Source organism: Pristis pectinata, chromosome 33 (assembly GCF_009764475.1).
Source record: "Pristis pectinata isolate sPriPec2 chromosome 33, sPriPec2.1.pri, whole genome shotgun sequence".
Classification (NCBI taxonomy): domain Eukaryota; kingdom Metazoa; phylum Chordata; class Chondrichthyes; order Rhinopristiformes; family Pristidae; genus Pristis; species Pristis pectinata.
In genome coordinates this window covers 8,569,851-8,584,094 of record NC_067437.1, presented here as the reverse complement: position 1 = coordinate 8,584,094, position 14,244 = coordinate 8,569,851, and the positions used below count along the sequence as shown (strand labels likewise).

Below are 14,244 nucleotides of genomic sequence, written 5' to 3'. Positions count from 1 at the left end.
ATGGAGTGGTCCCTGCCTTGGGCAGAAAAGGGATGGGAAGCTATGGCTAGTGGTGGGATTTTGTTGCAGCTGGCATAAATGATGAAGGATGATGTGCTGGATACAGAGGCTGGTAGGGTATGAGACAAGGAATAGGGGAAATCTCTGTCCCATCTGGAGGGAGCTGAGGTGAAAGCAGAAGACCAAGATACAGGAAATCAGAGAAATCTCTTTGGAGAAGGGTAACAACGTTTCCTGAAAAAGGACAATCCTTTGGAGGTAGGAGGTGGGGGGTGGAGTGTGTGGGGCAGGGGGAAAGAGGATGTTCCTTCAGCAGTTTGTTTTTTGCTGGAGTTGTTAGCATCTGCAGTCTCATGTCTAGCTGATATTATGCTTGCTTTCCACAGTCCTCAGAATTGGAGGATTTACTCTCAACATTTACCAGAATTTCAAAGCAGAAAATGTAGCCCACTGCCTGTAGAGCAAAATACTGTTGTTACTCAGCCTAGAATTACAAAACCAAATTTGAAAATAAGCAGTCACTAAGACCTAAGTGAGTGTACCATTGAACAGTTTATTTTCAGTTGACGTTACACCCTAATAACTTTGTACTGATCACAAGTTATGACTCAAGAGCTGAGAGTTTTACTATTCTGACTGGAGCTTTCAACTTCAAGATGATCTATTCATATTCCTCCTGGGAGAGCTTATCAAACAGGTACTGTCCCAGGCCATTCTTAGGGGCTCCCAGTCTCTATTAGGTTGGTGATGTGATCTTCAAGCTTCTTGATCATCTTCACTTGCTCATCCAAGAAGTGGCTCTCCAGGAAGTCACACAGCTGGAAACAGGGAGAGAATGTAGTTACGTTTTGGAGCAGATACAAAGCAACATTGTGGTTTACCAGTGTTTGAATTGAAGTATCAAAGTGGTGCTGTTAACATTGATGGGATTTTCCCTGTATCTTATCATTTCTGTCCCATTGGAGCTTCACTGGGACATCTGCTTCAAAATTTGTCAGCCAGCCTCCCATTGTCACTAATTCCTGGTGAATCTAGGAGAAAGAAACATGGGAATGCGATCAAACCAAGAAAGGCCCCACGCACCATACTCAAAATCTATAGAGGGTTAGCAACTGATATGAGAGTCAGTGTGCTGAGTGGAGAGTTTGTGCAGATCCAGATGACTCTGCTTCACATCCTTCTTCATCTGCAGAGCTCTCTGCATTGTCCCCAGACCATTGCTCCGCTCATCCTGCTCTGGCTTCTGAAGAGGGAAAGTAACACCATTCACTTGAAGTGGATTACTGATGCGTGGAAGTCCATAATAATAGAAATAACATTAATCAAAATCAGGACAGCAAAGAGAATCAATTGCTTCAGACAAATTTCATTGAAAACAGAGGTTGCAAAGACTGCTCTGCATTCGTTGAGGTCCTCAAGCAAGATCCTGCCTCCCTGCCAATTCTGGAATTCCATCGTGCTCCCATTCCTCATGGGACTGCATCCAGAAGAACTTGGCAAAGTGATGCAGGGCAGCATCATCCCAGTCAAAGTAAGAGGAGTGCAGACAAAATTGTAGAGTTCCAGTCAGGTCTAGATTGTAACAAGGAAATAACCAACTGATTAGTAAATTGAATTTTACTGTGTCTATTTTAGTTCTGAACATTTATTAAATTCCTTCCCCTAACTAGCTCAAACAAATCCAGCCTAGATGTCAGTTCAAAAATATATACTGCAGCCAAATAACATTCTGCAGTCTGATGAATCATGTTGAAGGTCACATTGAGCTCAGCACCATTGCGCAGGAAATGGACTTCCCTGTTTGCCCTTGCCAATCTTTATTCCTCAGCTACAATACAGTAATCCAATTGTTATTAAGAACATGCCATGTGTGTTTCCTATATGGGACTGTACAATGGTTCTTGATTGGTTGTAAATTAAGAATAGCAAGGAGGTTTTCACAGACATTTGTGCCCTCTATCCAAGAAACAATGCAGATACAAACTTTAACAGATAAAAATGAATGTTTCAATAATATAATAATATCTACCATTGTTTTCAACAGGACCCAAACACTGCGCACACGATTGTATTGCATACCCATAGAGTAGAACCAACATTTGTATTTACAGCAGAAATCCCATTGAACATAGGTGTTTATTTGAGAATTTCAGTTACAAACACAAGCAGACAGAAACCTTCACTTACTCAATGGAATAGAACATAAGAAAAACAGACCCTTAACTCAAGATCATCTTCTAGTACACACTTTTACTCCCAAAATCTCACAGCAAAAGTAGCTCACAATCTTTAATGAATCACAACCTGCAGCAAGGAATAAAAGACTCACCATGGAGAGATAAACAGAGAGGGAATAGAGCTCCATATTAATCTGCTTGTTAACACCATCCTCACAGTCCTTGTGGTAGTTCTGATACACTTGGGAAGCCATCCATCTCCTACAAAATTTACACTAACAAGCCCCTTAAGAATTTTATTTCTTCTTCAGTCCTTTGTACTTATACTGCCAAAGCAGGTTGCATTGTGGGAAAGAATGACCTCACCAATGACGGTTGCATTCTCTGACAGCCAGTTAGGAGTTGCTCATGAATCCAAGTACCAATGAACAACAGTGAGGGATGGGTTTTAAGATAAAAGGGAGGAGGTTGTGACCCCAAGTGGCAATCAGGGATATGGAAAAAAAATGTTCTGGGAAATTGGGCTTGGTGATGTGACTTGCCTCACAACTGAAGGTATTTTCTTGTTTCATGTTCCAGCAGTCAGAATTTTGAATGTGATATTAACACATTTTCATTTTCTCCCAGATCTTTCTTAGATCATGCAAAGTTGTATACCATAAACATCTGTACTGTTACTTTTATTGCTCAATGCAATTAGATGGTTTGAATAAATGTTGAAATCAACCATTGGAAAAAGAAATGGAAACACTTCCATTCCCTTCCTGGAGAGTAGGTGTGTGTCTGAGCATCAGCTGTAGGGGGCAGCAACAGTGCCAGAAATGATGGATGTGATAGTCCTTAAAATGTTGTTTGGTAAAAATTCAGTCTGAGCTCTGAGTATGTTAAGTCTGGTTGGATTTCAATGGAGAACAATGGCACCTGGTTGAAACAATGAAATTCAGGCATTCTTTAACCATCTGCTCCAATATAACCTCTCACAGAATAGAGGAAGCCATTTAGCCCTGTCCTTCTGCTTATTCAATGAAACAATATTCCATTCATGCCTGTTCTGAAATTGATTTTCTCCTTTTAGGTATTTTACTAATTGCCTCATCCACATTGATGTTGAATCTGCTTCTATCATCTTCCAGATTCCAACCTTGCATTTGGCTTCAGTTGTTCTCTCTTATTGATGACAGGCTCCCATGTGCTAAAACAATTGAATATGTTCAATTGGTCCAGAGGGAAAGACATTGAGATGAAAACACTGACCCATACCTCAGTGGAGGGCTCATTGCAAGAAGGGCTTTCAACAAATCTGCCTTCATAGCCCCAGCCACAACACTGGACCCTTTGTTCCAGAAGGGATGTCAGTAATGAACAAATAAATCTGGCTATTTCCACTAGTAGTAGTTGAAAGTAATTCAAGAACCCAGAATGGAGATGGATAACACTGATTGCCACTCAGTTGAACAGCAGAACCTTTCATTAAGCCCTGCTCTTTGCAGCTGTGTCCTTCTGATTAATGCTTTCCACACAATACATGAACTAGCCATTAATATTAAATTTGCTTTCCAGTCCTCTAAATACAAGAGGATTTATCATTTGGTACAATTTCAGAGCAGAAAATGTAACCCACCATCTGTAGAACAAAATACAGGTTGTTACTCAGCCCAGAAATACAGAACTGAATTTGAAAATAAGGAGTCAGAGACCAAAGTGAGTACACTATTGAACCGTTTATTTTCAACCATAACACTCCATTAGCTTGGTACTAATCACAAACTAGAATTCTGACTAGAGGTTTCAGTTTTCCTCCAGGGAGAGCTTGTCAAACAGGTACTCTGCCAGGCCATTCTCAGGAGCTCCCAGTCTCTTCAGGTTGGTGATGTGATCTCCAAGATTCTTGATCATCTTCACTTGCTCATCCAGGTAGTGGCTCTCTAGGAAGTCACACAGCTGGAAATAAAGAGATCGTGTGGTTTTATCTTGGAGCAGATACATAGGAACCCAGTGCTTTAGCCATGTGTTTGAACTGAAGCATAATGAAATATTGCAGTTGACTTTGATGGGAATTTCAAAGTGGCCCATCAATTCCCATTTCATTGGAGCTTCACTTTGACAGCTGCTCCAATATCCTGTCAGATAGCCTCCCACCCTCACCAATTCCTGATGAACCCAACAGAAACAAAACCTGTGAATAGGATCAAGCCAAAATCCCACCCACCCAACCCAAAATCCACTGAGGGTTAGCAACTTACATGAGGGTCAGCAACTTACATGAGGGTCAGTGTGCCGAGTGGAGAGTTTGTGTAGATCCAGCAGACTCTGGTTCACATCCTTCTCCATCTGCAGAGCTCTCTGCATTGCCTCCAGACCATTGCTCCACTCATCCTGCTCTGGCTTCTGCCAAGGAAAGCAACACTTCACTTGAAGTGGATTACTTACATAAGTAGAAGAAACAGCCACCAAGACAACTAGAAGTGCAGAATTCTAGAAACATTGTTTCAACAAAATCAAGTGAAGGTAGAATCATTGCCAAGAACAGAATTAAAGTCTGACAGAACCAGACAGACTGCTCTGCATTTGTTGAACCAAACCTTGATGTCCTCAAGCAAAATCCGGCCTCCACGCCGATTCTGGAATTCCAACAGTTTCTCAGCACGTTCCTGTTCCTCATGGGACTGCTTCCTGAAGAACTCAGCAAAGTGATGCAGGGCAACATCATCCCGGTCAAAGTAAAAGGACTGTGGAGAGATTTGAAGAGCTTCTTTTCAGTTGATTACAATAAGAAAATTCCCAAATATCTTATTGGTAAACTGAATATTGCTGCACCCAATTTAAACAATGATTAGTTATCATTCCCCAGCCTGGATGTCAATTCACATCACATATTGCAGCTCAATACTCGAGACTCACCTACCAAATGAAGACAGTTGGCAGTCACATTATGGAAAGTACCAATTTAGAAAGAGATACTATTTGTCCTTACTATTATTTATGCCTCAGCTGCAAAATGGTCCACTTGCTATCAGACATTCATGCAGGGAAAAGCCAGGACATGCACTGAAGCATCATTTACACATTTTCCATGAAAACATGCACATGCAAGACAAAACTAAAAGGGAGAATATTACTGGAGTTTCAATAATGCTGTGTAAACAATTATGGCTTTGAAGAAAACATGAAAACTTAGCTCAGAGTTCCTCACTTCCATTACATAAAACAAGATTTGGGATCAGCAGATCCCATTGAACACAGAGGATAATTAGAGATAATGTACAAACACAACTAATCATAAGTTTCACTTTCTAAACCCTTTAATAAATTGCAACTAAAGCAAACACCAGAACATTGACTCAAGAGCATCCTACAGTATGCAAATGTCCCCAATACCTGCCAGCAAGGAATGAAAGGCTCACCATGGAGAGATAAACATAGGAGGAATAGAGCTTCATGTTAATCTGCTTGTTGACACCATCCTCACAGACCTTGTGGTAGTTCTGACGCACTTGGGAAGCCATCCTCTTCTCTACAGAACTACAACTCACTATCACCAACAGGAGCTCCAGAAGAATCATGGTCAGTCCCTTTTACAGCTGGGTCAGCCTGCAGTGTGGTAAGGGATGACCTCACAATGATGATTGACATTCCCTGATAGCCAGTTAGGAATTGCTCATGAATCCAAGTACCAATGAACAAGAACGGAAGATGGGACATTAAATCAATGGGAGGAGGAGCCAATCAGGGGTTTGAAAAAATTTCAGGTTCTGGGAAATTGGTTTCTGTGATGTGCCAGCCTTTGGGTTCTCTGTATGGCCTTACATCTGAAAGTGTTTTCTTGTTTTATGCACTAGAAATCACAACTTTAGGTCAAATGTTACTAATCTTGTATTTTTCCTCAAGTGGTCTTTCCTTAACTGTCCATTGTTGTAAACTGTAAGTATCTGTACTGCTGGTACATTCATTATTCAAAGCAATTAAGAGGTCTGTGTGAATGTTCAAACCAACCATTGGAGAGAGAAATGGAAACACCTGTTGGTGGTCTGAACAGTTTCATTCCTCACCTATGGAATGGATATGTGTCTGAGCACTGGCTACAGGGGGCAGCATTAGTGCAAAGTGCTTGCAACTAATCCACATTTGTCCTACCAGTCACAACACTGGCTCATTTGTTTCAGTAAGGATGTCAGTGATAAACAAATGAATCTGGATGCTTGCATCAGTAATGGTCCAAGGAAATCAGAACAGATTTGCCAAAAGTGACATTCATCATTGATGGCCACTCAGTTGGACAACAGAACCTTCCATTAAGCCTTGCCATTTTTGGCTCTGGACCCTCCTGATTAACATTTTTTACAAAATCTCTGAACTGAGTATCATTCCTTGCAGCAATGAGGCAGGTAGTCAAGCAGAACTCAAGTCAACCTTTGCTGCTGAAACCGCCCTCATTTGTTGGTTGCTTTGGAAGCACAGTTACCAGGTTGTTACTGAAATTGGGCAGCAGTCTCATAAGAGGTTGGACAAGCCAAATATGCATCTGTTAAAGTTTAGAATTTAAGGGATACTGTCTGCACTGGAGGGTGGAGATTGTTTCCTGTTGTGGGGAGAACTATTTTTCTATTTAAAAGAGGGTCACCCATTTTAGACAGGAGGCAAAATTGAATAATTTGTCATTGCAATAGTTTGTACTACCATTTGAGTATTTTTAAATGAAAAGATAAATCCTTGCTGAACCAGGAATGAAAGGTTTCTAGGGGGCAACATTGTGTTCTTTTTGAAGGGTGGGATGTGGGGACAAGGTGCAAGGAGAGGGTTCGATGCATTTTCCCCACTTGTCAATATGCCTGTTTCAGTATTGTTTAATAATATGATATACCTTCCTTCCAATACAGAATCTTGAGTATAGCTACTTATTCGATTCCTTCTTGTCCCTACCCTAATTTTTGGGTGTTCCTTAGGTGGAAGCTCTGTTGGTTATTCAGTCACTTGGTTAGTAACTGGCTGATTGGCACCCAACAATTTAAACCTTTTAGACAAGATCCCTGAACTGAATATCTCTCCCTTTAGCAACTAGGAGGTAGATGGCTGAGTAAAGTTCAAGTCAAGTTGATTGTCTTTGGTCACGCAGAATTGATAGTGGATACCAGGATGATATAATCTGCTTTACACACCAAGTTTAACTGAGCAGATACAAGTAGATTATTGCAATAACAGAATTAATACTATTTAAATACAGAGCCTAATTTCCTCAGCCCAAGCACCTCAATCCAAGGGTAATCAGTATTTTTAAAACTAGTCATTAACTGGATAGCATTAACATATTACTAGTTATTACTATTACATTTGTTTACCGCAATCCTCAATATACGGAAGGATTTACTCATTTATCCCAGTTTCAAAGACAATGTACCCCACTGGCTTTAGACCACAATAGAGTTGTTACTCAGCCCATAAATATAAAACCGAACTTTAATGCAGTCACCGAGACCAATGCAAGTACACTATTGAAGTTTATTTTCAGTTGATGTTGTATTTATCACAAGTGAGGATCCACACAAAATCAAGTATTTTAGAATTCTGACAGGTTTCACTATTCAAGTCCATCTATCCCCTTTCCTCTAGGGAGAGCTTGTCAAACAGGTACTCTCCCAGACCTTTCTCAGGGGCTCCCAGTCTCTTCAGGTTGGTGATGTGATCTCCAAGCTTCTTTATCATCTTCACTTGCTCATCCAGGTAGTGGCTCTCCAGGAAGTCTTACAGCTGGAAATAGGGAGATAATGAGGTTGCATCCTGGAGCAGATACAAAGCAACCCAGTGCGCCCTTTCCACCCCCAACCCCACCCCCATGTTTGAATTTGACCAAAATGAAGTGGTGCACTTGACATCGATGCGAATTTCCACATGTCCCATCAATTCCCGTCCCATTGGATCTCCATTGGGACAGCTGTGTCAATATCCTGTAGGCGAGTCTCCCAACCTCACCAATTCCTGGTGAATCCAGGAGAAACCAAACATCTGGGCTGGAGATCCTGCAAATGGGACCAAGCAAAGCAAGGCCCACCCATATTACCCAAAATCCGTAGAGGGTTAGCAACTTACATGAAGGTCAGTGTGCTGAGTGGAGAGTTTGTGCAGATCCAGCAGACTCTGGTTCACACCCTTCTCCAGCTGCAGAACTCTCTGCATTGCCTCCAGACCATTGCTCCAGTCATCCTGTTCTGGCTTCTGCCAAGGAAAGCAACATTTCACTTGATGTTGATTACTTATCCAGGTAGAAGTCCATAATAGGAATATTGTATTAATCAAGCTGCAAAAAGAATCAATTGCTCCAGATGTATTCATGGGGTTGTACATAGACTGCTCTGCATTTGTTGAACCAAACCCCAATGTCCTCCAGCAAGATCAAGCCTCCACATTTATTCTGGAATTCCATCAGTTTCTCAGCATGCTCCCGTTCCTGATGGGCCTGCTTCCTAAAGAACTCAGCAAAGTGATGTAGGGCAACATTATCTCTGTCCAAGTAAAGGACTGCAGACAAGATTGAAGAGTTTCATTCAGGTCTAGTTTGTAATAATCAGTGTCGAGACTTACTAAATTGAACTGTGCTGTAGCTATTTTTTGTTTTGAACATATTCATTCAATTCCTTCCCCAAAACTTGATCAAGGAACAGAAATCCAGCCTGGATGTCAATTCAAAGTACACACTGGAGCTCATAAGAATTCTTCTATCAAATGAAGAATGTTTAGGTCACATTGCACTCAGCCCTAAAGCACAGCAAATGGAGTTTACTACTTGTCCTTGCCAATAATTTTGTCTTCACTACAAATTGGGATCTTATTGTTATTAAGAATGTGCCATTTGTATTTTCTATATGGGACTGTACTACAGCTCTTGATTGGTTGTAAACCAAGAATGACCAGGTTTTGACAGGCATTATATATTTGTCCCCTTTTCAAGAAACAATCCAATTAGAAGTTTTATCTGAAATGTAAGAATTTGTTTCTCATTAATACTTCATCAGCTTTTGCTTTCAACAGGACCCAAACACTGAGCTCACACTGTACTCCACACTCACTGAATAAACCCAACATTTGTATTACTAGAGACACATAGAATAGACTTCTATTGGGGAACAAGCAGCCATAAGCAAGCTTCACTTCCTAAACACCTTACTGGACCGTAAATATAGGGAAAAAAAGACACTTAACTAAAGATTATCTTCTAGTACATGCATATTCCCAGTATCTCACAGTAAGGGAAATAGCTCAAATTCTTCATTGAATTCTCAAGCAAGGAATGAAAGACTCACCAAGGAGAGACAAACATAGGAGGAATAGAGCTCCATGTTAATCTGCTTGTTGACACCATCCTCGTGGTAGTTCTGACACACTTGGGAAGCCATCTTACTTTCTACAAAACTACTGCAAGGAAACCCAGAGAGTATCTTATTCAGTCCTGTGTACCTATACTGCTGGGTCAGCCTGCTTTGTTGGAAAGGATGGCCCCACCAATGATGATGGACGTTCTCCAACAGCCAGTTAGGAATCATGAGGTAGGTGGTGGTGGTGTGGTGAGTGCTTTCAACTACTCCAGCTTTGTACCATCAGGCACAACATGACCACTTTGTTTCAGGTGGGATGTCAGTGATGAATAAACGAATCTGGATATTTACACCAGTTATGGTCAAAGGGGATCCAGGAAACCAGAAGAGATATGCTCAAAATGACATTCATTACATGATGAATATTGACAGTGACTCATTTGGACAACAGAACCTTCCATTAGGCCTTGCAATTTGTGACTCTGAGGATGCTCCTGATTAACCCTTTCTACAAGATCTCTGAAGTATAACTCCCTGCAGCAATGAGGCAGACAGTTGAGCAAAGGTCAAGGCAGAGCATCCTTTTCTGATAAAACTGTCATCATTGCTTTGGAAATACAGTTACCAGGCTGTAACTGAACTTTGTCTCAAAAGGATGGACAAGCCAAATAGACATCTGTTATTTAAGGTAAAACTGTGTGCACTGAAGTGATGTTCTTTTATAGGGTGGGGATGGGGGGGGGGGGGGGGGGGTAAGGTGGTGGGGTAAGGTGGTGGGAAAGGGAAGGTTGGATGCAATATACAAGAAGGATTTACTCATGCTGATTTCAAAGAAAATGTAGCCCACTGGCTGTAGACCAAAATACAGTTGCTACTCAGCTCAGAAATATGAAACCAAACTTTAATGCAGTCACACTATTGAAGTTTATTTTCAGTTGATGTTACACTCCAAAGGCTTCTCCTACTCAAGTGAGGATTCACACAAATTCAGCATTTTTGCAATTCTGGTTTCATCTATTCCCTTTCCTCCAAGGAGAGCTTGTTAAACAGGTACTCTCCCAGGCCATTCTCAGGGTCTCCCAGTCTCTTCAGATTGGTGATGTGATCTCCAAGTTTCTTGATCATCTTCACTTACTCATCCAGGTAGTGGCTCTTCAGGAAGAACAGAATGTAATTATATCCTGGAGCAGATACAAAGCAAGATGCTGCTATTTCCGCTCCCTTGTTTAAATTTGACCATCATGAAGTGGTGCAGTTGACATTGATGAGAATTTCCACATGTCCCATGAATTCCCACCCAACTGGAGCTTCAGCTGCATCAATATCCTGTCAGCTATCCTCCTATCCTTGCCAATTCCTGGAGAAAAAAAACCACTGGGTTTGAGATTCTGCAAAGACCAAAGACCAAGCATAGCAAAACCACATGCATATTACCCAAAATCCATACAGGATTAAAAACTTACATGAGGGTCAGTGTGCTGAGAGGAGAGTTTGTGCAGATGTAGCAGACTCTGGTTCACATCCTTCTCCAGCTGCAGAGCTCTCTGCATTGCCTCTAGACCATTGCTCCACTCATCCTGCTCTGGCTTCTGCCAAGGAAAGCAGCACTTTACTTGAAATGGATCAATTACACAAGTGGAACAAACTGTCACAAAGGTGATCATTAAATGCAGAATATTACAAATATTGTACCAGCCAAAAGTTAGTCATCAATTAGAATCCTGCAAATGGAATTAATAAAAATTTTGATGGAACCAGACTAAATACTCTGCATTGGTTGATCCAAACCTTGATGTCCTCCAGCACAATCCAGCCTCCACGCAGATTCTGGAATTCCATCAGTTTCTCAGCTTGCTCCCATTCCTCACGGGACTGCTTCCTGAAGAAGTCAAAAAAGTGATGTAGGGCAACATCATCTCAGTTAAAGAATGAGGACTTTTGTGGAGAGATTTGAAGAATATCATATCAGTTGATTGCAATAAGAACATACTCAACCATTTCTGAGTATATGGAACATTCCTGTATTTAATTTGAACATTGGGAATGGTTTCTAATCAAGTGCATCAAACAGATATCCCAGCCTGGATGTCAATTCATATTGCAAGTTGCAGCTCATTATGTAGCCCTCACATAGCACATGAGCAATGTTGATGGTCACATTATGCCAGGTACCAATTTACAAATAGAGTTGCTACTTATCCTTACTATTATTTATGCCTCAACTGCAAAATAATGATTCACTTGCTATCACACACTCATACTGGTGGCAAAGTCACATTTCTGACATGGGACTATTTGATGATTCTTGATACTGAACTAGAAAGAGACAGGATGTGCTTAGAAGCATTTATTACACACTGTCTATGCATATAGAAAAGTTTCAATCAAAAAGGAAGACATTTCTGGTGCTTGGATAATGTCATAAAAACCACCATGGCTTTCAAGAGAACCTGAACACTAGTCTCATCATAGCACATCCATTATACAAAACTATTATTGAGATCATTAACAAATCCCAGTGAACACAGGATATTTACAGCAAACAATCAATTATAAGCAAGTTTCACTTTCTAAATTATTTAATGAACTGCAACTAGAGTGAAGACCAGACCATTAGCTTAAGAGCATCCAACAGTATGAAAGTGTCCCCAGTATCTCCCAGCAACAAATACAGTTCAAATTTTCCATTGAAATAACAACCTCAAGGAATGAAAGACCCACCATGGAGAGAGAAACATAAGAGGAATAGAGCTCCATGTTAATCTGCTTGTTGATACCATCCTCACAGTCCTTGTGGTAGTTCTGACACACTTGGGAAGCCATCCCCTTCTCTACACAATTACACCTCACTATCACCCAGGGAAGCTCCAGAAGAACCTTCTTATTCAGTTCCTTGTACTTATACAGCTGGGTCAGCCTGCAGTGTGGTGAAGGATGACCTCACAATGATGATCGACATTTCCTGGCAGCCAGTTAGGAATTGCTTCTGAATCCAAGTGCCTATGTACAAGAATGGAAGATGGGTCATTAAATCAAGGGGTGGAGAAGCCAATCAGGGGTTTGGAAAAATTTAGGTTCTGGGAAATTGGTTTCTGTGATGTACCAGCCTTTGTGTGCTCTGGATGGCCTTACATCTGAACGTGTTTTCTTGGTTTATACCCTAGAAATCGCAACTTTAATTCAAGTATTACTAATCTGGCATTTTTCCTGAAGTGGTCTCTCTTAGACTATCCATGGTTTTAAAATGTAAGCAGCTGTGCTGCTGGTACATTCATTGTTCAAAGCAATCAATGGTTGTGTGAATGTTCAACCATTGGAGAGAGAAATGAAAACACCTGTGGGTGGTCTGAACAGTTTCATTCCTCATCTGTAGAGTGAATGTGTGTCTGAGCACTGGCTGCAGGGGGCAGCAACATTGCAAGGATGGTGGGATGTTTCACTCCTTTGTGTTATATTCAATGAAATGTTGTCTGGTAAAATTTAATCTGAGCCCTCAGAATACTCCGTTCCAGTTGGATTCAGTAAAGAATAATTTAACCTTGTTGAATCAATGAAACTCAGATTTCTCTAACCATTTGACTCAACGTAGATGCATTCATGCAGAACAGAGAGAGGCAATTTGATCCTGTTCTTGTGCTTACTGTTTGAAACTGTATTCCAGTTATACCCCCTGATGTCTTTCTCTGCAATGTTTTCCCTTTTAGGTAATTACCAATTGCCTCTTGCAGAATGATGTTGAATCTTCTTCAGTTATCTTTCAGGCAGGGCACTATAGATCACAGTGCCTTAAAATTAAATTCCCCTCTCCTGTCCCTCTGGATTGTTTGCCTTTCACAATGGTCATTCTCAGGTCCAGTGTCACATCTGGCTTCACTCATTCATTCCAGGATTAGGTGATGACAGGCTTCCTATTAGGTTTAACCTCCGTGTTTCATTGGTCCAGAGGACAAGACATTGAAGTGAAAATGCAGATGCACAACCTCCGTTGTGACATCCTTGTGGGAAGTGTTTGCAACCAATGCACCTTTGTGTCACAGTACTGGCCCTTTTGTTTCCAAGGGGATGTCATTGATGAGCAGGTGAATCTGGATATTTATACCAGTAATGGCATTGGAGATGCAGGAAACAACAAATCAAAGGCAGATCTGATGAAAATGATGTTCATCACGTGGTCATTGTTGGTGGCCACTCAGTTAGGCAGCAGACCCTTTGTTAAACCTTGCTGTTTGGGGCTCTGAGCCCACCTGTCTAACCCTTTCTGCAAGATCTCTAAACTATCTATCGCTCCTTGCAGGAAGTGGGGATGTGGATATTATACGTTCTACTTAGTTTATCAGCATTTTGTTCTATGTGCAACTAACATTGGTATTGGTTTATTATTGTCACTTGTAACGAGGTACAGTGAAAAACTTGTCTTGCATTCTGATCATACAGGTCAATTTGTTACACAGTGCAGTTACATTGAGTTAGTACAGAGTGCATTGAGGTAGTACAGGTAAAAACAAGAACAGTACAGAGTAAAGTGTCACAGCTACAGAGAAAGTGCAGTGCAATAAGGTGCAAGGTTACAACATTGCTCAACGTTCACTGCTGTGGTCATGGTTAAAGAGCTTAACTAAAGCTCTGTTTGCTGTAATGGTGTCATAGAGTCATAATAACTTGTGATGTGACAGGAAGGACTTGCCACATGTAAGGATGTTGTGTGCTCATGGGTGTAAAGGAAGGAAATTTCCCTAGTGGTAGAGAAAATGTCCTTGGAC

General features: G+C 41.1%; 2 protein-coding genes and 1 pseudogene across 2 annotated transcripts; all 3 read right to left on the bottom strand.

Moving 5' to 3' along the window:
• Positions 1–661: 661 nt before the first annotated feature.
• Positions 662–2,431, bottom strand: LOC127585447 (ferritin heavy chain, oocyte isoform-like). Its single transcript, XM_052042880.1, is given in 6 exon segments — positions 662–733; positions 735–818; positions 1,118–1,243; positions 1,393–1,456; positions 1,458–1,540; positions 2,330–2,431. Coding segments are annotated over 6 exon segments (531 nt in total).
• Positions 2,432–3,880: 1,449 nt separating this feature from the next.
• On the bottom strand, positions 3,881–5,754 carry LOC127585441 (ferritin heavy chain, oocyte isoform-like). Its single transcript, XM_052042871.1, has 4 exons — positions 5,582–5,754; positions 4,760–4,906; positions 4,440–4,565; positions 3,881–4,118 (listed from the first exon to the last, which is right to left on the bottom strand). The coding sequence occupies exons 1-4, from the start codon at positions 5,738–5,740 to the stop codon at positions 3,966–3,968; spliced, it is 585 nt and encodes a 194-aa protein (XP_051898831.1). The 5' UTR covers positions 5,741–5,754; the 3' UTR covers positions 3,881–3,965.
• A 2,012-nt stretch (positions 5,755–7,766) lies between these two features.
• Positions 7,767–12,307, bottom strand: LOC127585411 (ferritin heavy chain A-like; annotated as a pseudogene).
• Positions 12,308–14,244: the final 1,937 nt, after the last annotated feature.